Source organism: Pisolithus orientalis, assembly GCF_024613125.1.
Source record: "Pisolithus orientalis strain OTSU chromosome Unknown F5J12scaffold_98, whole genome shotgun sequence".
NCBI classification, from domain to species: Eukaryota; Fungi; Basidiomycota; class Agaricomycetes; order Boletales; family Pisolithaceae; genus Pisolithus; species Pisolithus orientalis.
The window spans coordinates 21,957-46,326 of NW_026260879.1; the positions used below are offsets into that span (position 1 = coordinate 21,957).

The 24,370-nt window shown below is 49.4% G+C and overlaps 6 protein-coding genes and 1 non-coding gene across 7 annotated transcripts; 4 read left to right on the forward strand and 3 right to left on the reverse strand.

The window, feature by feature from the left end:
• The first annotated feature begins 2,539 nt into the window (after positions 1-2,539).
• F5J12DRAFT_868803 (scavenger mRNA decapping enzyme) lies at positions 2,540-4,101 on the forward strand. The gene is made up of 7 exons (XM_051747092.1): positions 2,540-2,624; positions 2,685-2,890; positions 2,956-3,051; positions 3,107-3,207; positions 3,276-3,574; positions 3,636-3,730; positions 3,881-4,101. Exons 1-7 carry the CDS (start codon positions 2,576-2,578, stop codon positions 3,986-3,988), a joined length of 954 nt encoding a protein of 317 aa, XP_051594410.1. The 5' UTR covers positions 2,540-2,575; the 3' UTR covers positions 3,989-4,101.
• Positions 4,102-5,333: 1,232 nt separating this feature from the next.
• Positions 5,334-7,133, reverse strand: F5J12DRAFT_579204 (uncharacterized protein). The gene is made up of 5 exons (XM_051740151.1): positions 6,535-7,133; positions 5,869-6,478; positions 5,610-5,813; positions 5,401-5,555; positions 5,334-5,348 (listed from the first exon to the last, which is right to left on the reverse strand). The coding sequence occupies exons 1-3, from the start codon at positions 6,918-6,920 to the stop codon at positions 5,724-5,726; spliced, it is 1,086 nt and encodes a 361-aa protein (XP_051594411.1). The 5' UTR covers positions 6,921-7,133; the 3' UTR covers positions 5,334-5,348; positions 5,401-5,555; positions 5,610-5,723.
• A 774-nt stretch (positions 7,134-7,907) lies between these two features.
• Positions 7,908-10,537, forward strand: F5J12DRAFT_973920 (cytochrome P450). The gene is made up of 11 exons (XM_051750138.1): positions 7,908-8,642; positions 8,694-8,737; positions 8,805-8,886; positions 8,935-9,005; positions 9,063-9,077; positions 9,145-9,452; positions 9,505-9,572; positions 9,621-9,660; positions 9,719-9,906; positions 9,959-10,252; positions 10,320-10,537. Exons 1-11 carry the CDS (start codon positions 8,259-8,261, stop codon positions 10,473-10,475), a joined length of 1,650 nt encoding a protein of 549 aa, XP_051594412.1. The 5' UTR covers positions 7,908-8,258; the 3' UTR covers positions 10,476-10,537.
• A 115-nt stretch (positions 10,538-10,652) lies between these two features.
• On the forward strand, positions 10,653-10,754 carry F5J12DRAFT_t206. The gene has a single exon. It is a non-coding gene; the product is annotated as a tRNA-Met (tRNA).
• Positions 10,755-12,172: 1,418 nt separating this feature from the next.
• F5J12DRAFT_579318 (aspartic peptidase domain-containing protein) lies at positions 12,173-14,113 on the reverse strand. Its single transcript, XM_051740152.1, has 9 exons — positions 13,546-14,113; positions 13,472-13,492; positions 13,346-13,422; positions 13,264-13,294; positions 13,104-13,212; positions 12,843-13,055; positions 12,654-12,787; positions 12,479-12,597; positions 12,173-12,415 (listed from the first exon to the last, which is right to left on the reverse strand). The coding sequence occupies exons 1-9, from the start codon at positions 13,832-13,834 to the stop codon at positions 12,179-12,181; spliced, it is 1,230 nt and encodes a 409-aa protein (XP_051594413.1). The 5' UTR covers positions 13,835-14,113; the 3' UTR covers positions 12,173-12,178.
• Positions 14,114-16,096: 1,983 nt separating this feature from the next.
• On the reverse strand, positions 16,097-17,558 carry F5J12DRAFT_579357 (uncharacterized protein). The gene is made up of 7 exons (XM_051740153.1): positions 17,405-17,558; positions 17,194-17,358; positions 17,099-17,138; positions 17,017-17,046; positions 16,749-16,963; positions 16,495-16,691; positions 16,097-16,440 (listed from the first exon to the last, which is right to left on the reverse strand). The coding sequence occupies exons 1-7, from the start codon at positions 17,439-17,441 to the stop codon at positions 16,126-16,128; spliced, it is 999 nt and encodes a 332-aa protein (XP_051594414.1). The 5' UTR covers positions 17,442-17,558; the 3' UTR covers positions 16,097-16,125.
• Positions 17,559-21,409: 3,851 nt separating this feature from the next.
• F5J12DRAFT_930337 (uncharacterized protein) lies at positions 21,410-24,194 on the forward strand. Its single transcript, XM_051749536.1, has 5 exons — positions 21,410-21,483; positions 21,539-21,872; positions 21,922-22,119; positions 22,173-22,317; positions 22,367-24,194. Exons 2-5 carry the CDS (start codon positions 21,849-21,851, stop codon positions 23,983-23,985), a joined length of 1,986 nt encoding a protein of 661 aa, XP_051594415.1. The 5' UTR covers positions 21,410-21,483; positions 21,539-21,848; the 3' UTR covers positions 23,986-24,194.
• Positions 24,195-24,370: the final 176 nt, after the last annotated feature.

Sequence of the window (24,370 nt, forward strand, 5' to 3'; positions counted from 1 at the left end):
GCACGACATTGGCGTTCTCCGTTCATTCGCCATTACAGATGTTTGCTAGACTCTGTGTAATCCGCACTTCTAATACTCGACATAATCTCGTCCGCAGCGTGACGTCCAGGGTCATATTGGTGTAGAAGTCGGTGAACAAGAACCAAAAGAAGCCCATCAGTAAATTCAGCCACATTACAGCATGCACATCAGACAGTTTTTGAATTCGTTGCGAGCTTGGCTAGCGCTGGCGAATATCAAGCACTTGAAAACATGTGTTGATATCGAATACGGTATATACAGGCAAGTTGCCTCGACGAAGGCGGATCACTTGTCGAAGTACGTTCGACTGTCTACTGTCCTGTCACTTGCCCGTACTACAATACCCGGTACAGTACCAGACAAGATCTCTTTTCTGCGGTGTTAATGTGTCAAACCGAAATTCATTCCGGCTTCCAACTCGCCTGCACACTTGATGGCAACGTTAATGTCTGCTCATGTCAGGTGATGTTGCGGCCCGGGGGAAAATCCATTTTATGTATCTCGTACCTATCTGCTGTGAGCGAGTTCGTATCTCCGACGAACTCGCACTTGATTGACGCCCCCTTCTGTTTCTAGCTACAGACCAGTTCACCGTGATACCACCTAAGAGTTGTGCTTACTCTGGGCTTGTCGTCTTCATGTCTACATAATCCCTCGTGACCAACTGTTGTTGAGTGAAATTCTTAGTGATATGAACACCATCGCAAAGTATCTGGGGTGCGTACTCCTTTGGTGTTCGTTGGCTGTTAATAACTGCTTCCCTCGTCGAAAGACTGTTCACGTTCTTGGTTGGGCCTGTCGACTGAGGGATATCCACACTGCACAAGATCCAAACTCCCAAAAGGGAAAGTCAAAACCAAACGGGTGGCCATGCTGAGGATGAGAATGGGAAAGTTTCCCTTGAGGTCCTTGACCAAGTGTCAAAGAGGCGGGACGGGGTGCACTCCTCTTAGACGTGTCCAGGCAGACAGCCATCTAGCACACGCAAGGCCGTCTATGGGTTCACTGCTTTTAAGCACGTACCGCCTCTGATGACCAGTCACACTCGATAGTGGATCTTAACAGATAGGTATGTCTGAGGCGGAGGAAGGACCCGTCACGCATGAGGCAGTATATGCTTCCACATGGAACAAAGGCTAGAAGTCTGTAGTGCAGAATGATTAGAGACGTCGTACCTCGTAATTGTGCGACAGCGCACATTCAACCGCGTACTGTAATTCGTCTGAAACGACGGGTTGTCAAGTCCGCCAGATCATCACTACGCCATCCGGGCTCGATCTACGTTTCTCGTTCTCGCGATAGGCTTTGATCACCTCATAACGCGTGACTCCATTAGGGACGTTCGAAGTTCTTTCGGAGAATCTCAACAAGATGCAGGCAGTGCGGAGGTGTCATTGGGCTTGTGAAACCCATGGTGGGGAGGAGGAAGATGGCATTCGGGACAGGATACCGAAGACAGGGCGTAGGCGTTTATCGCAGAGGTAAACTCTCCTAATTTGACCATAACACTGAAAGCTGTGTGTGTTAGATCGCGCTATCGACTTTGGCCTGGAAACCTTGTAGTACAAGAAGCATAGGCCCTCATGTACGAACATGTATTCGACGACCGAGTGCCATATCATGAGATGGATTCCGTCTCGGTATAGAGTGGATATGGCGATACAAGTTCTAGGCTTGCCGTAAAGTCGTCGAAGTTCCTACAATGAATAAGAAGATCGGTGTCGGCAAGCGGAATGTCGAGTAGCCATATAAACAGAGCCACTGCCAAAACCTCAGCACTGGTACTACATCAATCACTGTCGTCACGATCTCCCCGCAACGTTGCCAAGGGTGTTGTCATTGACCTAGGGAGTGGTTGTCAAAACTGCTGGAATCTTCATTGGGCTACATCCAATGAGGCTATAGCATCGGGCGCGCGGACAAGGCCCTGGATACGTCAGATCGTATGGGTGAGCAGTCTGAGGGTGCCAACTTACTGAGCACCTCGAGAAGTTCGTCCTTCATCTACAGAACCGTAGATAGCTCCTAGGCACTAGAGATATCCTCCCCCGATAGGGATGCACAAGACTATGTAAGGAAGCGGAGGACGTACGTCGAACTCAACTCGTAGGGCTTCAGGTGGATCATATTGATGGACTAATTGTGGTAGAACAAGGGATATGCTTGAGGTCCGGGTCCATCAAGGTGAAGAGCAGAGGGGATGGCGTTCATGGATGGAAAGTCATCGTAATGGTCAAGAGGAAAGAATGATGCACGCCGCTAACACGCGATCACCATGCTGTATGTACGGTCCAACAACATAAAACAACTCAATTTCGAACGACAACGGACCCGTGGAGGACCATTTGGAGGCCATATGCGGGTACAGCCAACGTTGGACGCTGAACGGGGGAAGGAAGCAGCGAGACTTGCAGTGAACTGCATCGTCGAATGGCACAGTGCGGGGGTTGGGTTGAGCCGCTGGGCCAACCTGGTAAACGCGAGGCAAAACCACTTTGAACCTTGAAAGACGGCGAGCTCCCAAAAAAGGCAGTCCACGACTTGTCCACTTACGATGCCGATTCAACTCCAGGATTTTGAATTCGAGCGGGTCCTCGACGAAAGTGCGACTAAATCCACTTTGTTTTCTCATTTTTTTAACTGTTACTTTTTTTTTTGCGTAGATCCGTACTTCCGTTGCCTAAACGTCCTGGGTACTTTACCAGCGTCATCAGTATCCTCAAGTAACGTATCGTTACCTGGGTCTACCTCCAGTGGTCGCCTCCTAGCTATCCTCCGGTTGGAGAGAACGCCATTTCCGCTTACTCTCCCTCAAGAATTTTCATCTGGGGTTCTCGAAAATACCAAGTGCTTCGCAAGCACTGATATAGTCAGTCATACAAGAACGAAGATCGTCTATGTAGAATGCGGTGATACTGATCAGCGTTCAAACAGTATACCCTGATAAACGGATGGTTGAAGCGCAGAGATGACCTACCTGATCTCAGGATCAACGTAATTTGTCCCGCTACCGACGTTCATATTCGGAAGGTCAGCACAAGTTGCATGCGCATCAGGTCATTGTTTATGTATGATCGTTCAGTAGTACTCGAAGCAGGACGTCTTGATGGTACACGAAACTCCAGCTTTGTACGAAACAGTGGTTAAACCCTACATCGAGGCATTCCCACCTTCGAGGACGCAATGGTGTGTATACCCACCCAAGCTCCAGATCTTCTAGAACCTCGTTATACGTCTAACATAAACACCCATAGGGTGCGAAATATCCTTGATGGCATTTCAGAATCCGAAAGCTTGCTCCACTCGACCGACGAGTTTCTGATTTTACCTGACATGAAATGGGATCCTACTACGTCTCCACTGACAGCTCTATATTTGCTCGCACTCGTCAGAGATCCATCCATACGATCTATGCGCGACCTCCGTGGAGGTGACGGTGGTCATTTGCCGCTCCTAAAAGCCATTAGGGACGCTGCTCATTCCGTCGTCGAGCGAAAATACGGACTCGAGAGAGGAAGTGTGAGATTGTACGTCCATTACCAGCCTTCTTACTGTAAGTGGTTCTGTTTCGTGGTCGTTCGACGATCGTGTGATTGGATGCCTGTCGCCTGCAGACCACTTCCACGTGCATATTGTGCATGCATCGCAAAGCGGAATAATGGGCATGACGGTGGGGCAGGCACATCTCTTGGATGATATCATCTCATTGGTGCGTCGATGTTCTTTGTCCCGTTTCGCTTTATTACTGTGTAGGGGAAGATGTTCTACGGCATCCCCATTCTGCTATCCTGTACGAGATCCCGATTTTGCGCCCTGTATTGGCTATATCCGAACACCTGGAATACTGACAGTTCTCCAGCTCACTGTGGCCCCAGATATACTGTCCTCCGTCACACTGACATACGGACTGGGTTCTCAACACGGGCTTTATGAACCGATGGTCGCAGCCCAGGGCAACGTCGCTTAGAAATAGATGTATTATGGGTACCGCTGCACACGTAGACATTGAAGAACAGAACAAACATGCCGTCGATGACTTGCTTGTTTGAACGAACTGGACATTTGCTGCAAGTTCCCGAGGATTTATTTTACAAGGTGCGGCTCCCGTGGCGGTCTCTGAAAAGGTACACCAAGATCTACCGTCGGGACGTCGAAATGTGCTCGTCCCAACGGAAGGTGGAAGGACACAAGGCGTATATTTGCGTCTAGGACATAACGAGTGGTTGTTATTTTCCCATGCCTGTAAGCTGCAATTCTCTCCTTCGGTACTGTGCTGTGGATCTGAACGACACGTGCTCCAGTTTTCGATTGTTGTGAGTCTGACCGTGAATAACACAGTCGCGATCATGCTCTATACCTCCACCGCTCTCGGAGCCTGGAAGCATGCGAGTCTCTCACCGCTTCACCACAAAGATGCGCCGGGTTGTGAGTAAAACTACATACTTTGTTGGTGGCGCTACCCCCCACTCTTCAGCATCGTGCATCGCCCGCCCGCTGGCTACATGTTCCAGTAGTTTCGTTAAGTCCTGCGAGCGTAGATTGTGACACGCAGAATGGCTAACTTTCATATCGCGGCAAGGCATTCCCTCACTCACTTATGCCGGTTGCTTGCCAAGATGTGCATGAGGGTAGCAGAGCACGGAAGGATTCGCTTCTCGCCGACATCCATTGTGACACAGGTAAGTGGAATGATGAATGTCAAAAGGTTACGCCAGTTTTCTTCATGAATTTATGTGTCTGTAAGAGGCTATCATTATTTAGGGGGCGACGTCGGGCGTACCCAAGGACAACTTTCAAAAGGCTCTTAGACTGCAGGACCGATCGATGTGGCACTACATAACTCCCTTTAACCACCTTGTTTTCCCGGGACGTTCCAGTTGTAAAAGTGCCGACTTGATCACATACCGCCTCTGACGACTGTATCTTAGTAGACGTGTCCAAATTACAACCACCTATCCATGTGGAATGTACCCAAGGCGGGTTGACGAGCAGATTCGAGGTTACGGGAGGTTGCCCAGAGGCTTTCTAGGTGCGCTAACAATTGATGAGTTCATGTATTGACTCCGCTAGAGAACGGAAATTGATATCCTCGGAAGTCTTTGTGATCTCGAGGGTGTTTCTTGGACTACGAAGTGTACTCCATTAAATATTGATTCGTGAATACTCGAGGCTCTCTTAAGACAAATTTTTCGCCGTCAATTGGCACTTTCTTCTCTACAGGCTAGCGTACAACAACTTTGCCTGTCCACCGTGGTAATGTGGACGCCTCCTTTCCAGAATTCTCACTCGCTGCATATGCTTCCAAGGCTAGCTTTGTCTGTTTTCTCCTGTTCCCCGTTTAATCAGCCAAAGGGCATCTGAAAATGTGGCAAGGCCTACCTCATCATCAATATACTTCGGCTTATTCTTCTCCTTTTTCATGACCAGACGAACCAAATTCGCCACTGCACAGCTCACTTTGAATAAATGAGTGAAACCCTGGTCACTGGAATGCGTTGGGCCATTTTCTCCGCATTTTGTAAAATATGCGCAGTCTAGGGCGGTCAAGGTGAGTGGCAGAGTGGTAAAGTGGCATACAAAATGCGTACTGTAAGTACCGACATGGAACTCAGAGACCGCGTATCCTCTTTTCTTGATAGCTGCCATCACACGACGCGAGCGACTGCGAATCGATGGGAGCTGGGTGGAAGAGTAGAAAGCAATCACTTTGGTGGTAAGTTGGGCATACATACCTCTTGGACTATGTCTTTCCACATATTGTCGTGTGTCACCACTATCTCACAGTGACGTGTCTGGAAAAAGATGTAAGCACAGAAGCGTATGGTGAGGAAACAGACCACTTCATACCTGGTTTAGCAGTATACTATTAATTTTATCCAGAGGATGGTAAATCCTTCGAATGGGAGGCCTGTACTGGAGTGATGAAGGAATGGTGGAATGGATTGGACCTGTTCCTTTGGAAGGTGACGGGGACGGGAGCAAAGAATGGAATGTCTTCTCGTTGATCGCAATTTTGAATCCCCGCACGGAAATGGCGTAAGTTTTCTGTGCGTTGGCTTGGCCTCGAGAACCCTGGCCGGTCGCAATAACACCACCATTCTCGAAACGTCGACAATCGCCAGTGCTCCCCAGAGGCCGGGACCCCCATTCGTGATTCACAGTGGCAGTACCATCCGACTTGTACTGCACGTCAATGTTCAGCCTTGTGGTTGCACTGGGGACAGCGTCGACCCCCCGGGTAACCACCTTGTGATACCCCGTGATAAGGTAGAGCGAGTCATGACCCATGGTCGTCCACCCTAATTTGTTCAGTGCAAACTCATACCACGTCTCACCCATCCGCATCGCTGCCATTTGGAAAACAGAGGTATCGCAAAGGTCATGCTTGTCTGCGCCTGTAATTGGAACTGCTAGGACTGCAACCTCTGTGTCCATGCCACCCTTGACCTTCACGATACTGTAGTTGTATGTTAAAACCCAAGATATGATTGCGGATTTGATGATTAAACTCACTTAGGATTCGCACCAGTCACATTGATCTCAAGGTTTGCCCCTGAGAAACTCTGTGCGGTGACTATACAGCCGCGGTAATCTGGATCTTGAATGATCTCGACGTCTTTCTCAGAAAGCTTTATCTGCTCAAATCCTTCTGGAACACCGTATTGATGGTGCATTGGGTGGTTTTCAGGGAGACATATGTTGAAGAAGACATCGAAGTTCCCATGTGGCGTGACGATGCCTACATCACCGATTTGAATGTCTTTGTGGGGGTACTTGGGAGCTAACTTTTCGGTGGGTGTCGTGAGCCAAAGGGGATACCCTAGCTCTGGTTCTGCGTGCACTAGTAGTCGTGCATAAGTATCACGGCGGCGTGCAGCCCACTCCTCATTGGAGATCATGATAGACGTCGGAAGGGAGGCAAACTTGAATGAACCCCTGACCGTACGAGTGTTAGACGGAATAGGGGCAGGTGGCAAGATAGGGTCCTAGTGACGTCTGCTCCGATTGTGCCCGCGTGCTTTTCTCCCAAATTACTACATTCGTTCATCCGTTCCATTAAGGCTACCAATTACGACGAAGGACACACAGTTCCACTCCGTAGACACTCCGCTGATAGGCGAGGCCGGCGGAACTTCTCAATTGCATGTCACTCTTGCCAGAGTGAGCGTTTAGACACGGGCCTGTCGATGAAAGGGGATAGATATTATCTCGGCTCTGTATTTTCCCGAAGGTTGATTGATGGACTTACTCGTGGAAAGGCTGGCGTCACGTACGGACTGGAACGTCACCAGAGGAACAACCAGCCCCCCTGACAGATCCTCAAGTTAGCAATCGAGTGGACTAACCTTACCTGAAGTGTCGGAATCGTTGAAACGCTGGGATGAACTAACTGTAGTCTCTACCATGTCTCGATGTTGCATTTCCTGGCGTGCAAGTCCCGCTGCGTCAGGCCAAAGAGGAATTTACTAGAATTTACTTGTGTTTGTACCGACGCATCAACTTGCAAAATGTTACACCCACAGTGTGTACTTCCAGTCCTCGCATTCTCGATGTTCAATTTGACTGGAGTATTCCTGCCGCGGAGCTACCGTACCAGCCCTACTCGGTCGACGGTGCATATGAGCTATGCGCGTTTTATCGCAGACGGGCTGAGCTGGGGTGTCTCAATGTGATGCCACGTCGTTCGGCAGATGACTCTTTGCACAAGGACACTAATCGTAGCAGATTCTCTAGAATCCCCCGTGGAGAATTGAATTTCCCTTGGCGATGCGATGGGGAGTGTTATGTTTGCTGGCGATGTCTAATTGGTCCACGAGACCACCCACTCTCCCATGAGATATTATGATCCATGATATGGAAGGACATGGGTTCATCGTAAGGACTCGGTAAGTTTCACCCCTGGTCTCTAAACTCAAAAACATGTTTGGTTACAGACTAATACATGGGACAATTGTTTAGATTATCCCGTATCGGCCACCCACAGGGTGCACTTCGATGTCTCCAGTTTCGGTGGGCATAGGGATGTGGTGCCACATATGTCCATACCTAAAATGGCACGTATCACCTGCTGGACACTTTGTTATAGGAAGTACCATCTAAGTAATCATGGCCCAATGATAGCCTAGCAACCTCCGAGGACTCTCCCATGCAGAGACATCCGTATTGCGTTGCTGTCGAGGTTATAACCTTACCTACAATCCTGCCGATTTTGTTCGTGCATTTGTTCGTGCGTGATCATGGACACGACATCTATCGTATTCCGTCTCACGACCATCGTTCGCTCGCTCAAGGTACTCGATATAGCTGTTGCCGTTGCCGGCGTTCTAGCCTTTCACGTTGCTGTCGGTGAAACTAGGAGGAGGTTCAAGACCACCCAACTCAGAGGACCACCCGTGTCGAGTTTCATCTTCGGGGCTGGGAAGGATGTCCTTGACTCACCTGATTCAGGAGAGGTATACGAAGCATGGGCCCAAGAGTATGGCGTCGCATATGAGGTCCCTCTCGCGCTAGGGAAGAAGAAGATAATTCTATGCGATCCTAAAGCCATTGCGCACTTTTTTGCGGGGGATACGTCGACTTATGGCCACACGGCGTTGGATAAAGTCACTCTTGAACGTAGCGTAGGTGGTCTTCAGGCATTTTTGACCGTTTGGTGATGGTATGGTATCTAGGTCGGGAAAGGGATACTCTGGGCTATGGGCGAAAACCATCGAAGGTGTGTGACCAGAGTCGCATCCCTGGAACGTAATATTGATCATTTTCTCTTACTAACTATAAATTAGGCAGCGCAGGTCCATGTCTCCGGCCTTCACTTATGCATCCATCGGGAAGTTGACGCCCGTCTTTTACAATTGTGTTTATAAGGTCTACAGATTTTTTTAAACCTTGCCCCTTCATTTATGATCGCATTAGGTGAAAGCCGGATGGGATGAAATCATTGACGCGAACGATGAGGATAGTGCTATTATAGAAGTTGCCCAGTGGTATGTCAAGCATGTTGATGCCCACAATGAGAAAAACTGACGGATAAGAACGCGCAGGATGAATCATCTTTCGTACGTTAAGCAGCTTCCTTAGTGAAGAATGCGATCGCTTAATCGTGGTCTGTACAACGTCTGTTAGGCTTGATTCTGTCGGTTTGGCAGGTTTTTCTCATGACTTTGGCGCTCTCGACGGGAAAAAGGCTCCAGTGACACAAGTTTTCGAAGCGTTTCAAGACTCATCCAAGCGTAATGATATGAGCTCTGGGGTGTTTCTCCTTTTGCAGGTCTTTCCTGCGCTGGTATATATTCCCTCACCTAGGATGAGATTGGTGAGAGAACTCCACTACGCGATGGTAGACGTTTGCAATGCTATGCTGGATAAAACGAAGAAAGAGAAGGAGGCGGGTGCGTTGGCTGGGAGGGAAAAGTCGATAATTGAAGTCTTGGGTATGCAGTCAGTTTTGTCGGAACTCCTAGACTAACATAGGCGGGTTCGCAGTCCAGGCTGAGGGAACAGACTCTGCTTTCTACGCAACTCGGGAAGAGGCTCTAGGCTCAGGTAATTTAGTATCCGCTGAACTTCAGTGCTCGGAATGAAAATTCTTTCTGCTCAAGATGAAAGCATTACTCATTGCTGCCTACGAAAGCAGCGCAAGTGCGTTTAAATGTTACTGCACGGTTAGGGCCGTAATCCTAATCGTTTCCCTGTATAGTCAACCTGGTCTGGGCATTGGTGGAACTTGCTCGGAATCCAGATGTTCAAACGACGTTGCGAGAAGAACTATTAGCTTGTCGTGCCGATCCAACTTACGAACAACTCAACAAAGGTCTTCCCTACTTGGATGCTGTAGCACACGAAACTTTGCGGCTCCATCCATCTATACCGGATTTCGAACGCATTGTACGTGCCACCTCAGTTGTTCATTGGTATTTGGTCTCACTCACCTGCATAGGCAGAGAAGGACGACGTGATCCCTCTTTCAGAACCGGTACACACCAAAGCGGGCGAGGTCCTTGACAGTATACGCGTTGCAGCTGGCACTCTCGTCGCTATATCGACGCCTTCCGTCAACCGTTCCGCTGCCATATGGGGTATAGACGCGAAGGAATTCAGGCCCGAAAGATGGATCGACAAAGACGGCATCACGAAGAAAGCGCAGGAAATTCAAGGACATCGGCACTTGCTTTCTTTCGGAGATGGACCACGGATGTGCATCGGTAAAGGGATCGCTTTGACGATGTTCAAGGTATGACAGTTCGCTGTTTTGTGTTCATGTAACGATGAAATGGGGCTTTATAATCGTCCGATGACAGGTGGTTTTATCAGTGTTGATGAAGAACTACGTATTGGAAATGAGGGATGGCCCAAATACGAAGATTGAGATGGGAAGGGCTTTGTCGGTGCGCCCGAAGGTGGCTGGTGAACAGGGTGCCAGATTACCGCTGCGCGTGAGGCGATACGAGGGATGAATGGTGAGCGATCGGCAACTGTCAGCGTGGACCATCGAACCTTCCTGTCCGGTAGCCGCTAGTAGCTTACTGGCGACTGAACCTTGTTCTTGGAACTCGCATGTACTTGTATTTATGGTGCCTTTCAAGGGCTTCGTTCTCTGACTTCTGTAGGTCCTTGGTCGCTATTACGACATCGCCTCAATGGCTCAGTTGGCTAGAGCGCAGGTCTCATATGTTGAGTATGACTGGAGTTTCCAGGCAATCCTGAGGTCGCAAGTTCGAGCCTTGCTTGAGGCATAATTTTATCCCACTTCGTGAGCAGCTTTTCTTTAAACTTCCTTAGCTTCCGGGACTTGCATAACAACGAAACTAACGTCAACCACATATCACTACATAAATTGCGGCGTGTACCTTGGATGTGCACTCGCTTGGTAAGCACCACTCCGAACCGGAGAACCAGAAATGTCCGGGGCTAAGCAGTTTTCAGAGAGCACATTCCCGTTTATATGCGTGTTCGATGTACATGGCCAACACGGCCGTGGCCTAGCAATTAGTATTCGAATGGTCAGGTAGGAAGCCGCATTATATAATTTGGATTCGTCAACACTGCTCGTGAATAGGGGTTGTACTGAATTTGTACATGACAGTGGTGTTGTGTGCAAGGAGTCCCAGGCACTGACGGTTGGCTTCGCCATGATGTACATGATTCCAATGTACATCCTGGAAAAGTCTACTGTCGTACTCGTTGCCATCGTATGAAAGAGAAAGACAGACAAGAGGCGTTGCTCTTCATGGAAGAGGCGCATCCCCCTAATTTTATGTGCCGCGTCACTTCTGAGAAAGGCGATATATGTAAGTTACCCAGTACACACCGCTCAAAGATACTGATGGAACTAAGGTAGATGATCCTAAATAGCAGAGAAAAGTGGGAATTGACTTATGCTCTAGGTTCAAGGTGACGAGGTTGGTGAGGTACAGTTCGTCGTTTGACCAGGACCACAGCAGACCCGTCGCTTTTTGCATCAGTATCACTTCTAAAGTGTAACCAGGTGAGGCCCATTTTTCAGCACTTAAAGTAGGCCTGCCAGCTGGTGGTATGTAACCTAACCGATGTGACTCAAAGTTGTATGTCGATGAGCAGGTCCCCTAAAACACCCGTTCTCTACTTCATATGGTGACCACTGACAAATCATTTGCGATAGTAGTCCTCACAGCAGTGAGAATGGACATCGTCACATGACGAAGCCTGACAATATGCCCTTCGCAGGAGAAAGCGCCCCTCAAAAACCGGTATGAAGCTGTTCTTGGAACCGATTTGGCCAACAACAGGGGTGCTGGCGGCTGCTGGAATCCACGAGAACGGCCATTGTAGAAGCGCGCAATGATCATCTGCGAACGAAAGTGTATTCAAAACGACAACATTTATCGGTCGAGCTCGGATGGGTGAGCTTGATCTCGGTCGCCGTTATGTAGGGATCCACGCCACTGCTTCCACAGGCGACCAAATAGAACAGGCTGTAGGTGTCATGCTTAGTTATCTGTGTTTCCGAGTAAACCATCTTGGTCTGCAACATCTGCAGCCAATATATCGGCGACAAGCTACACTACGGAAAGGTTACAGACGAACCCAAATATTTATAAAGCACCAGTCACCTCACCATTGTACATCGACATATTTACAGAAGCCCACAGAAAACTATATCATCTGAGTCATTAAATGTTCAGTTTGTGGTAGCATCAGTATAGGGTGTCGTGGCGAAGCCGACGCGAGAGTTGGTGGTGTCGAAGACACTGTAGAACCGCTCGAGGAACGTCTGGCCGTTAATAAAATCTAGACCAGAGCCAGACTTTGATCCAATGTCGTTGACGATGAGGTACACATAAGACGAGCTACCGCCGACGTATGCGTTGAGGGAACGGGGCCAGATCTGGCCATTGGGAGTCAAAGTGTAGGTGACCTGCGTAGCAAGCATTAATAAGGAGGGAGGGGATCAGTGTACAGGGCGTGTAATGAAACTTACACCGTTAATGTTGAAGTAGAGGTTCTGAAGCGCGTTGTATTGCGAAGTGGTGATTCGCAACAAGCCGGTGGCGGGATCGCTCACGGCACCAGTCAAGGACTTGTACTCGTTGAAGGCGTCTTGTTACGCATACATCAACCTGTGACCCCTCAAAGCTAATAGGAACTCAACTTACTCGTGGCTATGAGGATCAAAGTAGTACCGGTGTCAACAATACCAGCAGTCGTCGGCAAGATGGTCGTCGAACCATAGGCAATGCTCTCGTTAATACCCCAGTAATACGAGGCAGGGCTCGTGGTAGTGAGAGGACTGATGACGAACACAGTGTCAGCGCCACTGGTATCAACGGTAGTTTCGTACTCACGTGTAGTTCAAGGTACCGCTGTATTTGCTAGAGTCAACACCACCAAACGTCAACTCTCCGTTCATAGATGACGTGCTGGTGATAGGCTCGAAGGAAACGCTAACAATTTCGGCGGGAATCTTGCCCTCCGTGTATAGGTTCTGGGTGACGGTAGGTATTTCGGTGGATGGTTCATTAGTCAAAGTTCCCTCGGTCAAATCTTCCGGACCGATTCTACGAAATATTAGCACTCTAGACATCAGAACGTAGAAGTATTCCTACCCAAGGATGCCATCTACTCCCGGGAAACCGCTTGACTTCGAAGCAACACCTATCGACTGTTTGGTTATGGTAAGAGACCCAAGAGTAATAGTGTCGGTATATTCCGTCCCTACACCGCTCGCTATCACATTGTCAAATAGGTGCAGTGCAGTGAGCTTACCAGAGAAGGATCCAGAGCCATAGGTGACGGACTGCAACCCTCAATCGTTACGGTTACATTGCGGTGAGCAGCAACTACTTACCACGAGTTCGCCAGTGTTCACGCTGGTGCTCGTTACTTTGTAGGGAGTTCCGGATCCAACCCAAGTATTTGAAGATCCTGAAAAGTCATCAGTGCCTGTAATAGATAGAGGAGCCATTTTGAGCACCAGTATCAACGATTAGCTTGTCTACCCGTGACATCAGATCAGACAACAGAGTACGGGGAATTTTATGCACATACAAGTAGTGGCGGGACTACCAACGCCGACCGCTGCAATGTAAGAGAATGCTTCGTTAGTGACGGGTATGCTGCCCTGGCGGCGGTAAAGCCTTCCTGCCGCAATGGCATTTCCCCGATCACGGAGAGCGGCTGCACGAGCTTGATCATGCTGCAGGAGGCTGACGGTACCACCCTGTGTGTTGAGGCTCCGCGCGAAGGGTAGCGTAATCGACGGCGAGGGAATCTCAACCGAACTGGCCGCGATGGACAGCGCGAGGACAGCGGTGAGCAATGGTGCGATGACGAACATGGCTGCTGGAATGTGTCCGGATAATCCAAACGCAACGGAGAAGGCTGGTTGCAATAACGAGTCCTTTTATGTGAAAACTCATACAGAAGAGCACATGGTTAGCTTGTGTTGGGCTCGCTGGGGTCGGGAATTACATATCAGAGGCCCAGAGGGATAGCACATGAGTGCACACCAGTTTATTCTGAGCATGTGACAAGAGATAACGGACGAACGTATCGGCATGGGAGGACGTGCACTGATTGGCGAGGGGCATGCCATCATTGCACACGACAATCTAACGACCGTATCTCGCAGATACAGGCCGTGGGTGTGGAGTTAGCCGGGTCGTCGTCCCAGAAATGGTTCGGTCGGAACTTCGGTTTAGTTCACGTCGCCGTGATTATAATAGGCTCCCCAAGTATATGCGAGAACAGCCCAAGATGGCCTTTAGGGTCCCTCCGCCATGCACGGCTACATGTGCTGTGTCAGGAAGCCATGAGTATGCGCTGCGATGGAATGATATGGATATGTTAGAAAAATGCCCTTACAGAGGCAAGGCTTCTGGCGGTAACAATACATATAAGCTATTTCATCTGGCGAGTCTCACACCTGACTGTGAGCCTGAGTGTTGATAGCGTTGATACACAAGTGCAATGTCAAGAAAACAGACCGACCCATCGACGATATAGACAGGGCATCAGATGGATCATCCTGTCAAATGTGGTCAAGACGACAAACTCTCAAAGCTTCTACTTGGGGAGGAGTGCATACGTGAGGTAGCAACCTCCAAGCGCAGAGAACCCGATAAGGCATGTATCTTTCCGCCACGTGTCCAATGTCCTCCGGAGCACGCAGCGTAGAGGTTCCAAACAGTGACCCATTTCTGAATAGCAAGTAGGGTTGAGGACACTGATAAGTTCAACTCCATAGCTGGAATGCCTGGTCGGTCACCCATTCGAGTTTGTTCAGGCTTGCATTCACGTGGCTAGTTGCACCAGATGGCCAGCGAGTCGCCATGCGGCCCACTTCCCATGGTGGACTTATTGGATTTTGGTTCATGGGGCTTCCTTACACTCAGGATTGGTAAAGTTATTGGAAGTAGTTGCATCATAAGGTCGCAAGGAGAGTCTATTAGCAAAAGTTACGGTGAAATGGCGAACGTGGTCGACGATAGTTGCAGAACCACAGTCGTGGCACGGGAATAGTCCAATTGTAGCAGCTAATTTGATGGGGCCCACGTTCCATAGCATTTGAACTTGATAGATTCAGCTTCGCTCGAGAATGGTCCGCTGAGAAGTCGGAGCATTCTGGAAGGTCCGGCTCAGAAGACCTTATGAAACGCTCGACGAGTCCCAAATCGCGGTGTGCATAAGATAAGTATATGCTTCCCCGTTTTACATCTGATGTCGTGGTGGTCGATCCGGATCAGTGCTGAGGTGATGCTATTAGCGGTTGACGAGCATAACGGAACCAATTTGAGCCGCTCGCCTCAGTGGTACCATGTGGCGTGTACCGGTTCCAGTCATTTCCCATTAGCAGGTTGTACTATAAATGGCGGTAAGGGAAACCGTACCTCCTGATATTCCCTCTCCACTACGTGCTGATGTCCCTCACTAAAGTCTTCTTCCTCCACGTAGTCGTACCTCTCAGCCGCTCCCTCGCTCCTTTATCACGATGATAAAGATCTACTTCGAGATACCTGCTCCGCTCCTCTGACATAAACATACGCCAGATTTCCGCCTCCGCTACATCCTATTCGAGATTGCCCGCTATCAGCACTTCCAGCCATATCTACTTGTATCGTGATGACCACTGATTTTGGCTATCGTCCACCCTGCCTAACTCCTGATAGACCTTCGGAATGAAAGGTGACGGCACAAGAATCAATGGCTTACAACTATCCCTCGAGTGTAAGGAGCAATAGAAAGCCGTACCAGTGCAGGACGAACTGAACGTTGATATCCTGCAACTAGAGGAGTCTGGTGAGGGAAACGATGCTGAAGTCACCTAAGCTGAAGGACGTGATTACTTGGGGTGGGAATAATGTTCAAACATACTAGAAAGAATGACGAGTACTATGTCAGATGGCAGTATATCAAACTCATCAAGCGTTATAGAAAGAACGTGGGTTAGCAAGCGTTTCAAGAGATACAGTTTTGGCATCGCTGCCGTCTCTCCCAGCCCCTTGCTTGGGAGACGTATTGAAATCATCCGGGTTTTTCACTTAGGACAAGGAATATCGTTCAAGCAGTAATGGAAAAGAGAATGACAAGTACCATGACGAAAATACAGATGGCGGTATATCAAATACATCAAGCGTCACATAACGGAGCTGGCTTGTAAAGCGTTTGAATGGATACAGCTTCGGCATCATTATCGTCTCTTCCGGTAGCTCGCACAGGAGACGTGCTGAAATCTTCTAGTTTTATTGTTGTGGGCTCAATCCCAACCATCATCGTTGGTGTTGAGAGAGGATCGAGCCGTGGTCTTTTCCGAATTGGCCGGGAGCCAAAGGTGATTATGGACTTGAGTTCAAGCGGAGCAGGGGTTGGAGTATCTTCAGTGCTGATACGGAAGAAGAAAGCGACAACTACGCTCAAGTTCGCCACAGTCAAGCTAACTGACAACTGGCGAAACGAAAGACTAAATCTGCAATGTACTGGAGTGGCTCTGATCCATACCTGAACTACGGCAGCCACGACTTCTTTCAGCCCGCCATCGGAAAGCAGGTAATATGCGTGGGTTAGGCTGACAATAGTGGTAATACCAGAGGCCGAAAAGATAGACAGAAGTCGAAGCTTTTGGGCCTTAGTGAGTCTGACTTTGTAAATCAGATGGAAAGGTGCTAGTATTAGGATCGCATCACCGAACACATCGGCTGGATAGAGGAAAGTCAGCTGGTCCATCCCATTCATGTTGCATAGAGTAGACTCACTTATTATCTGCGCAATGGCAACATTCCTACCTAGATCGCACTGAGGACGTGGTTGTGATTTCCAACCAGGTTCTGCTTCACAGGTCCAAAAGATTTGCGCGCCAAGGACAATCGCGGTCACCAAGAATGCGATGGAGGTGCATACTAGCAATCTCCTTAACGATCCAGGTAAAGTCATTCGCACGACGGTGAATAAAATTGAGATCCTGGACGACCTAAAACCATGTTGAGATGGCTCGTGACCAGAAAGACGAGGTTGGTGTCGCACCAAAGGATTGCCAAGAAGAACTGTAAGTTTCTATAAAGTATGTTTGAGCATGCTGGGGATGCAGCTTATGAAAAGAATGCACATATAATACAACGCCACCATTGTATCTTGGGGAAATTGAGCTATAATGCGCAGAGTTAGCGAGACTCGTTCTAGTAGAAAAGACGACGCCATCACCGTAATCATGTAGATACAACCAGAGCACCACCAAAAAAACCATATCGAATGCCAAAGCAAGCGCCGCCCATGCGTCGTCCAGCCATAGACGCCTTTGTCGCATCCGCACGAACAAACGGAATGAAGTGACCATCGCCGCTGCGATGAGCAAGACCATACCAGTAACTTTCGATTCGTCAGCGGCATCCTAAATTGTTCCCAAGGGCGCTACCTTCGGTTTGTAGGATTGTTGGTCCAGAAGAGGACATTTCAAGAGAAGGGAAATGGGGTGGGAGGCTCAGAACACCATATATTTTTATTTCCGAACCTGTTTTTCATAGCAAGAACCACTGCTGGTTCCGCCGGCTTCTCGATTGGATCGTGTGGTGCTGTGCATGTTGGAACCATCAACACTGCTGATGGCTCTGATCAATCCATACTGTAGGAATTAGTTACAGTTCTTTTCCTCCAATCAGAATCATGATGAAGTCAAAAATACCGCAATGCTTGAGAATTATTTGGGGGGACTGTTTTGCCATAACCAGTTCCAAAGCTTAGGCCCGGTCGTTATAAGACCTGCACTGCCAAATGATATATCAAGTGCCACTAGAAGCTATCGTTCTTTCCCCCTGAACTCCAGGATAAGGTGTGTTAGCGGACTTGCCAACTAGCAGTCAGAGGCTGGGGCAGCCTTGCTGACATTTCTACGTGGTGGCTGAGATATGAAACGAAACGAAATCGTATCTCAGAGAGGGGTATAGGCAGTCACCATTACTACGGACGAAAGTCAGATCGAAAACGGGCAGCGACGGGGCAAACCATGCAAGCGGGTGGCTGTGCCAGTTCTGTTGTCATTTCCCAGGACGGAGACCAGAGACCGCCGCGGCGGAAAATGCGGTCGTCTGGAGCGCAGCTACTCATGACACAGTCCGTGAGTTCACAGAACACTACTACTGTGTAAAGGGGATCAATGCCCCGAGCGACGTACTACAATTGTCTCTGCAGATACCTACAACGCACAGATATTCAACATCCGTTCTCTGCTTCAATGCCATATCGACACCGAGCATGAAACCCCTCTTCTCTACGCTAAACGCCAATAATCGACATGTATACCCTGGTAAACTGACCGCTATGCGTGTTCCCCACACCGCCAGACAGGCCACTTATTCCATCAATGGGCGATCGTCACCTGGGGACCGAGTGGTGAGTGACCCCTCTCCCATGATTTCCAATAGGTTGCCTGTCCCATACTAACCTGTTACATCCAGATCCCAATCTGGATAGTACCCGGACAGCTGGAACAATGCGAGGTAAGGTACGCCGGAATGCGGTGCCGTGATTGTGTCTTACCTTGCACGACTCGGGCGTAACTGGTCATACTGGGAAGGAGTACACCACGAAGGACATATCCTGGTGTTAACGCGTTGCTGTGCAAAAGGAAATTGGAAAATTCGTTATCTAGAAAGTTCATATCTACACAACCTCGCCAGGTTGGCTGCCTAGGCGGTTGACTGTGTCGCTATCGGTGAGCATAAAGAATGTCCTGCTTCCCTGGACCGAAGCCCACCTTGTTGCTATCGCCGTCCGCTGTAGTTCGTGCATCCGAGCGTAAGCAGGTTTGTGGAGGCGATGCTCGGGGAGAAGGGGCCCGTAGACATGTCGTACGTGCGCAGGGGGGATCCACCAGGACCAGATAGCAATGCGACGCCTGCAAGGGGTGCCTAGTGCATGATGAGACACTGGACGACAGAGACGCACTTGAGTCGTCGTCGTGGATGTTCCTCCATACTTGCAACGAGTTAGAACTTCCACTGAACATTAGACTACCCAGTGCTCACCTAATGATCCCTCTGTAACATTGAGTGCAGGGAAGATATCGCTGGCTATCGCTCTGAGGATGAAAGCTGGTTTCGATTGGAACCCAGACGAGCCTGGAATGCCAGTCGACCACGCCGATACCGGATTCGTGCAACGCTCAGCTCATCCCGCCAATGACAGCGACGCTGCGAGCAGCCTCAAGTGCAGTATCGAGTCAAAGTGAGGATTTTTTCAGTGTTTCAGCGTTCAGGGCTTCTCATGCATCCCTACGAGGCTGCGCTTTGAAAATTGATGTGCCGCACAATTCGATGGATGGAATGTTTGCCGCTGACGATATCGCTGCCGTAATACATCTTACCTCTTCCATCTCGTTGGAGTGGCGCACACGTTGACGAGGCTACTGATGGATGTGAGGCAGAGGTGAGGCCCGGGTGTGTTGTCATTGAGTGGGGCCTTAGCTTTGTGGACAAGTTCGGACCCTGGCGAGAGGAAGTGAAGAGCTGAGGGTATCAAAGATTTGGCGGGACCGAGGGAGGGGCAGAGGGCATTCGGTGCATGTGGTAGTCAATTTTCTGGGATTGGATGGTTGTAAATATGCCAATACGTTACCAGGTGTTCCTGCAACACGTTTCCGCCAACCCTTGGCCGGGACTATGCGTGACCTCATGCAGACGAAAACTGGATCTTGTGAAGCTCAGGGACCATTACTGAGACTGATCCACATCAGTATGCTTGAGGAACGTGTAGGCCATATATTGGGCGTCGTGAGCAAGTTATAGTATGATACACCGTTCTTCTCCCCTCTAAACTACAGGACAAACTGTGCTAGCGGGCTTGTCAGTGGTGACGATGGGTGCGTACCAGCAGTCAAAGGGACTGAGGTGGTTGTACTGACAGTTCGCTGCGGCGGTTAAGATACGAAACGGATCGAAATTGCATCTCAGAGGGGAGTATGTGCAGTCGCCTTTGCGGGCGAGAATCAGGTCGTAGGAGGACATTACGGTGGTGATATTCGTCAATGGAAGATTGAACACGGGCAGCAACAGGATCCAACCGTGGAAACGAAAAGGTCGCTCTATTCTGTTGCCGTCTCCCAGGATGGCCGGTGGATCGTATCTGGAGGCCAAGGAGGGAAGGCGATCCATTTGAATGCAGCAACCCATGCGAAGGTGCGCGAGTTCAGAGAACACAAGGAATATGTAAATGAGGTTGATATCTCGAGCGACGGTACTAAACTTGCCACCGCGGACTTCTACAGCGTCCAGATATTCAGCATCCCTTCTGGCAAACGACTCCTTCCTCCCCTTCCACACAATTGCGTTGTCGGTGTCAAATTCTCTCCGGACGGCACTCGATTTGCTACCGTCTCAACGACAAATGGTTTCCATGTCTATAGCGTCGACGATGGCAATATCTTGTTCGATTCAGGTCAAAGCAGTTGCGTCAGCTATCATTTGGACAATGCGTTAGCATGGTCGCTTGATGGCCAGCAGCTGTTCGTCGCGAACAAAGGCAAAATCATCTGTTACGACCTTTCCAAGTCACTCTCTTCAGAATGGTCCATCCATGAAAACCAATCCCAACCATCCATAGCATCCAATGGCAGATTCATCGCATACATCGCATGCGTTCCATGGGCCGCAGTTCCATCGGTTTCGCTATGGGATTGCGTGTCTCACAAACAGATTGGTAGTATTATCACACACTCTGCAGAGGTCAGATGCGTCGCTCTCTCACCAAGCGGGCGGTATCTCGCATGTGGAAATGTCAACGGTATCACGATTCACGGTCTCAGAGATGACCTTTCACTTGAGTATTTCAACCTTAGCGTAAGCATTCATCCACTCATGAAGCTCGCTTCGCTAACAATCTTCATGCTATTCTTGTGCCCTGTGTAATGCTTTAATCTGTCGTCAACTCCGTGCTTCTCAGCTTCCGCTCGTAGAAATGGGTACCAAGATTTTCCAGTCATGGATGCAGGATGACCCGACGCAAACCGAAATGCTACTCTCAGAGCACATTGCAAGCGCTTCTAGCCCTAGCCACTGCATGCTGGCGAACCGCGCACTTATGCGAACACGACTGAAACATTTGACACCTGCGATAGAGGATGCCAAAGAGGTGAGTTCACTCCCTCACCGTTTCATGTGCATGGCTGCTCACATACACCTCAAGTCCCTCCGGGTTCAGCGCGGACCTATTGGCCATATCGCGATGGCGATTTCTCTACTTGGCCAGGGCAATCGAGAGGGTGCACTACGCACATTCGACTTTGCATTTCATGATTGTGAGCTGCGCGACATCAGACTTCTCTTACTATTAAAGGTGCGCCAAATGATCTAGTTCATTCTCACAATTAATCTACATTCCACTCAGTCGATCCTTGTGTTCGAATCTGGAAATCAAGAAGATGGGATAATGCGCACAGAGGACCTTGTTACAGCAGCAAACAATGATAGCGACGACGACGCCACATACCTCTACACTCAAGTACGTGCGTTGCGTGATGCAGGCATATAAGTATCGCTGCTGATTCATCCTGCAGGTGCTTGGAGTTATGTGCATGAAGAAACGGAGTTACGGACGTTCGATATCATTGATCGAACATGCGAAGAGCCTGGAACCCAAGGACAAACGATGTCCTCCGCTGGTGACGATCTCGCTCGCAGGTCTTCTGCTGCTGCTAGCACACTGTCTATTAATACAACCTTTCATGAAGATGTTTGGATGGAGTTTCAACGGACTGGATATCATTGCCCAGCAACGTCTTTGTGAGACCCTCTATGCTGAAGGATGTACACCGGAAGCCACGGAGATCCTCCTAAATATCATCCGGACATCAGACAAGGAGGGAAATGCAATTGCGGATTGGATCGCAGGTATGTCTTGTAACTGCCAGTTGATGTGCACATTCATGTCTACCATCAGACCTCCAAAAAATGTGTTGCGACGCTTGAGCATGTTGGCGACAATGCATACGGATCTTCAGAACATGATGAAGCAATAACACAGTACTCTGCTGCATTGTCCCTCTGCCCTCAAAGTCCTGCGAGTTTGCTTATCAAACGAAACAGAGCTCGAGCTGCGAAAGAGTTGTGGGAGGATGCACTACAGGATGCGAACGAGGTATGCATGGTATCTTGCTTGTATGAGTGGGTTCTCCTACAATTGCCCTATAGGCGGTGAATGCGGATCCCTCCAGCCCTTGGGGCTACGAGGCCAAGCATGTAGCGCTTCGTGGCATGAAGCAGTATGCCGAGGGGATTGAAGCTTTCAAGTCCATGCTACACAGAATGGAACAGTCCCATGACCCCGCAATCATCCGTATGTACCTCCTATGTGAAGGTGACACCCACAAATAATGATTTCACAGAACTCCGTAAGACCTACATTTCGCCATCCGACACGATTGCGGCAATCGGTTCCGTCGTCAGCGAGATCTATTGTCCTCTTGTTGTCATTGATGTTGCTACTGGTTACCTTTGCGACGAGACTGAGCGGATGAGTATTTTCAAGGCCGATCCGAGGTTCAAAGAACTTGTTTCATCCATGACGAAAAAAGTGGACAAGACGTTGATCCGACCTGTGGTTGAGAGGTTTTTTGGATACGTCATGTTCTCGCACGCATGGCAGGGGAAGGAGCCGTCGTTCCAGGATGTCAATTTAGTCAACTCTGTGTGGGACCTTCCCGACACGCCCCTGAATAACAAGTTGCGTAATTTCTGCCAGGAAACGCGCAGGTTTGGTTACCGTTGGGCGTGGTCCGATACGTGTTGCATCGACAAGCTCAACAGCTCCATCCTTAACGAATCCCTTACTTCAATGTACAGATGGTATGCGAATTCGGCAGCCACACTTGTGTTCCTTGCCGACGTAGCGCATCCATCCAAGCCTGAGGACCTTAGGTGTAGTAAATGGATGACCCGAGCTTGGACTTTACAAGAGCTTCTCTCACCGAACGTCATCTCTTTCTATGACTCCGAGTGGAAACCATACCTCGGTGATATTGGCATGAACCACAAGCAATCCCCGGGGATCATGCAAGAACTAGCAGACGCTATTAAGGTTCTGCCTGGAACTATCGTCTCCTCTCCAGACGATCTTGGGGTTCGCGAAAAGCTTCGTCTCGCTTCTACACGCAATGCGACAAAGGAGGAGGACATCGCATACTCTCTGATCGGCATATTCAAGTCTGATATCAGGCCCCATTATGGCGAACAATCCGACGCTCTCGGACATCTCCTGGAGGAGATCGTGGCTCACACCGGCGAAGTCACCATACTTGCGTGGTCAGGGACGTCGTCGTCGTACAACAGTTGTCTCCCGGCTTCCATTTCCGTCTACAGCCAAATTCCTTACAACCCTCCGTCACTCGAAGGAGAAGAAATGGAAACACGCATCACAAAATTACGTGGCAAGTTACCCCAGGAAGTTGCCCTAAGCATTTACAATCAAATCAAGCTTCTTCCGCCTGCGCGTTTTAGTACCCGACGTCTACACTTTCCATGCGTCATCTTCTCTGTCAGAAAACTGGAGCTATGCAGTGGCAGTGAGAAGCTGTATCGTGCCAGGGTATCAGGGCTTGGAAAAGTGGAGTTCTCGACTGCCGACGGTCTTCCACTGCACGAGGCACAGAAATTTGTCTTCGTACATCCGTGGATTGATCATATCCGAGGTCCCGACAGTGTGGTTGCCTGGGGAGATGACGCGGAGTCTGATGCTGACACCAACTGCGATTCGGATCACGACATTGAGTCGGATGGAGATGGGCCGTCTTCGCCGTTACACGCTATCCCCCCTGAAGTTCACGGCTATACCCGAGCACTGCAAGTGATTGCTCGCCTCGGACAGCCGTTCAGCGCGTTGCTGCTCCTACAGCAGCCAAAGGGAGAGTACAGGAGGGTTGCCACAGAGGAAGAGATTGTCATTTCAGGACTTGGAACCAACATCACACCCACGAACATTCGGGTGGGGGTGTTAGAAATCCTTTGACGTGTATATGGGGGATTGCTGGCCGTTAAAGCTGGTCTGCCTTTCTTCCTTCAGCGGTCATTTTTTGTGTCCGTATTTCCGTGCTGTTTTCGTAGCCTTTGCTCATCGTCCTCATCGTACCCCTCCGGACGTCCTCATATCTGTTATTTATTAGTACGCATGGTCCTAATCCAGCCCAACCAAATTTATCCATCAGCCAACGTACTGACACGATATTTTCATCTAATACGTATCCTACAACAATCCCAACAACTCATTGCCCAGAACTCTTTGGATGTGCTTTGTTCTGTTATCTACCTGACCGCATTCGTGTTTCTTTATGGGTGTCACGGGCCACCGGAATGTCAGGGTGATGGGGATTCGATGGTTGGACGGGTACGTATTG

Bases quoted from the DNA above. Each gene is read 5' to 3' on its own strand.
- F5J12DRAFT_868803 (XM_051747092.1), top strand. From the start codon at position 2,576: ATGCCGATTCAACTCCAGGATTTTGAATTCGAGCGGGTCCTCGACGAA. The intron at 2,625-2,684 runs GTGCGACTAAAT...TTTTTTGCGTAG, and splicing joins CGAGCGGGTCCTCGACGAAA to ATCCGTACTTCCGTTGCCTA. The intron at 3,731-3,880 runs GTGCGTCGATGT...ACAGTTCTCCAG, and splicing joins TGGATGATATCATCTCATTG to CTCACTGTGGCCCCAGATAT.
- F5J12DRAFT_579204 (XM_051740151.1), bottom strand. From the start codon at position 6,920: ATGATCTCCAATGAGGAGTGGGCTGCACGCCGCCGTGATACTTATGCA. The intron at 6,479-6,534 runs GTGAGTTTAATC...ATACAACTACAG, and splicing joins GTGACTGGTGCGAATCCTAA to TATCGTGAAGGTCAAGGGTG. The intron at 5,814-5,868 runs GTATGAAGTGGT...ATCTTTTTCCAG, and splicing joins ATAGTATACTGCTAAACCAG to ACACGTCACTGTGAGATAGT.
- F5J12DRAFT_973920 (XM_051750138.1), top strand. From the start codon at position 8,259: ATGGACACGACATCTATCGTATTCCGTCTCACGACCATCGTTCGCTCG. The intron at 8,887-8,934 runs GTCTACAGATTT...TGATCGCATTAG, and splicing joins TTTACAATTGTGTTTATAAG to GTGAAAGCCGGATGGGATGA. The intron at 9,573-9,620 runs GTATCCGCTGAA...TTTCTGCTCAAG, and splicing joins CTCTAGGCTCAGGTAATTTA to ATGAAAGCATTACTCATTGC.
- F5J12DRAFT_579318 (XM_051740152.1), bottom strand. From the start codon at position 13,834: ATGTTCGTCATCGCACCATTGCTCACCGCTGTCCTCGCGCTGTCCATC. The intron at 13,423-13,471 runs GTGCTCAAAATG...ATGACTTTTCAG, and splicing joins CAAGCTAATCGTTGATACTG to GATCTTCAAATACTTGGGTT. The intron at 13,056-13,103 runs GTAGGAATACTT...AATATTTCGTAG, and splicing joins GGAGTAGATGGCATCCTTGG to AATCGGTCCGGAAGATTTGA.
- F5J12DRAFT_579357 (XM_051740153.1), bottom strand. From the start codon at position 17,441: ATGTCCTCTTCTGGACCAACAATCCTACAAACCGAAG. The intron at 17,359-17,404 runs GTAGCGCCCTTG...ACGAATCGAAAG, and splicing joins AACAATCCTACAAACCGAAG to TTACTGGTATGGTCTTGCTC. The intron at 16,692-16,748 runs GTGAGTCTACTC...TCCTCTATCCAG, and splicing joins TGCCATTGCGCAGATAATAA to CCGATGTGTTCGGTGATGCG.
- F5J12DRAFT_930337 (XM_051749536.1), top strand. From the start codon at position 21,849: ATGCAATTGCGGATTGGATCGCAG. The intron at 22,120-22,172 runs GTATGCATGGTA...ATTGCCCTATAG, and splicing joins CACTACAGGATGCGAACGAG to GCGGTGAATGCGGATCCCTC. The intron at 22,318-22,366 runs GTATGTACCTCC...ATGATTTCACAG, and splicing joins CCATGACCCCGCAATCATCC to AACTCCGTAAGACCTACATT.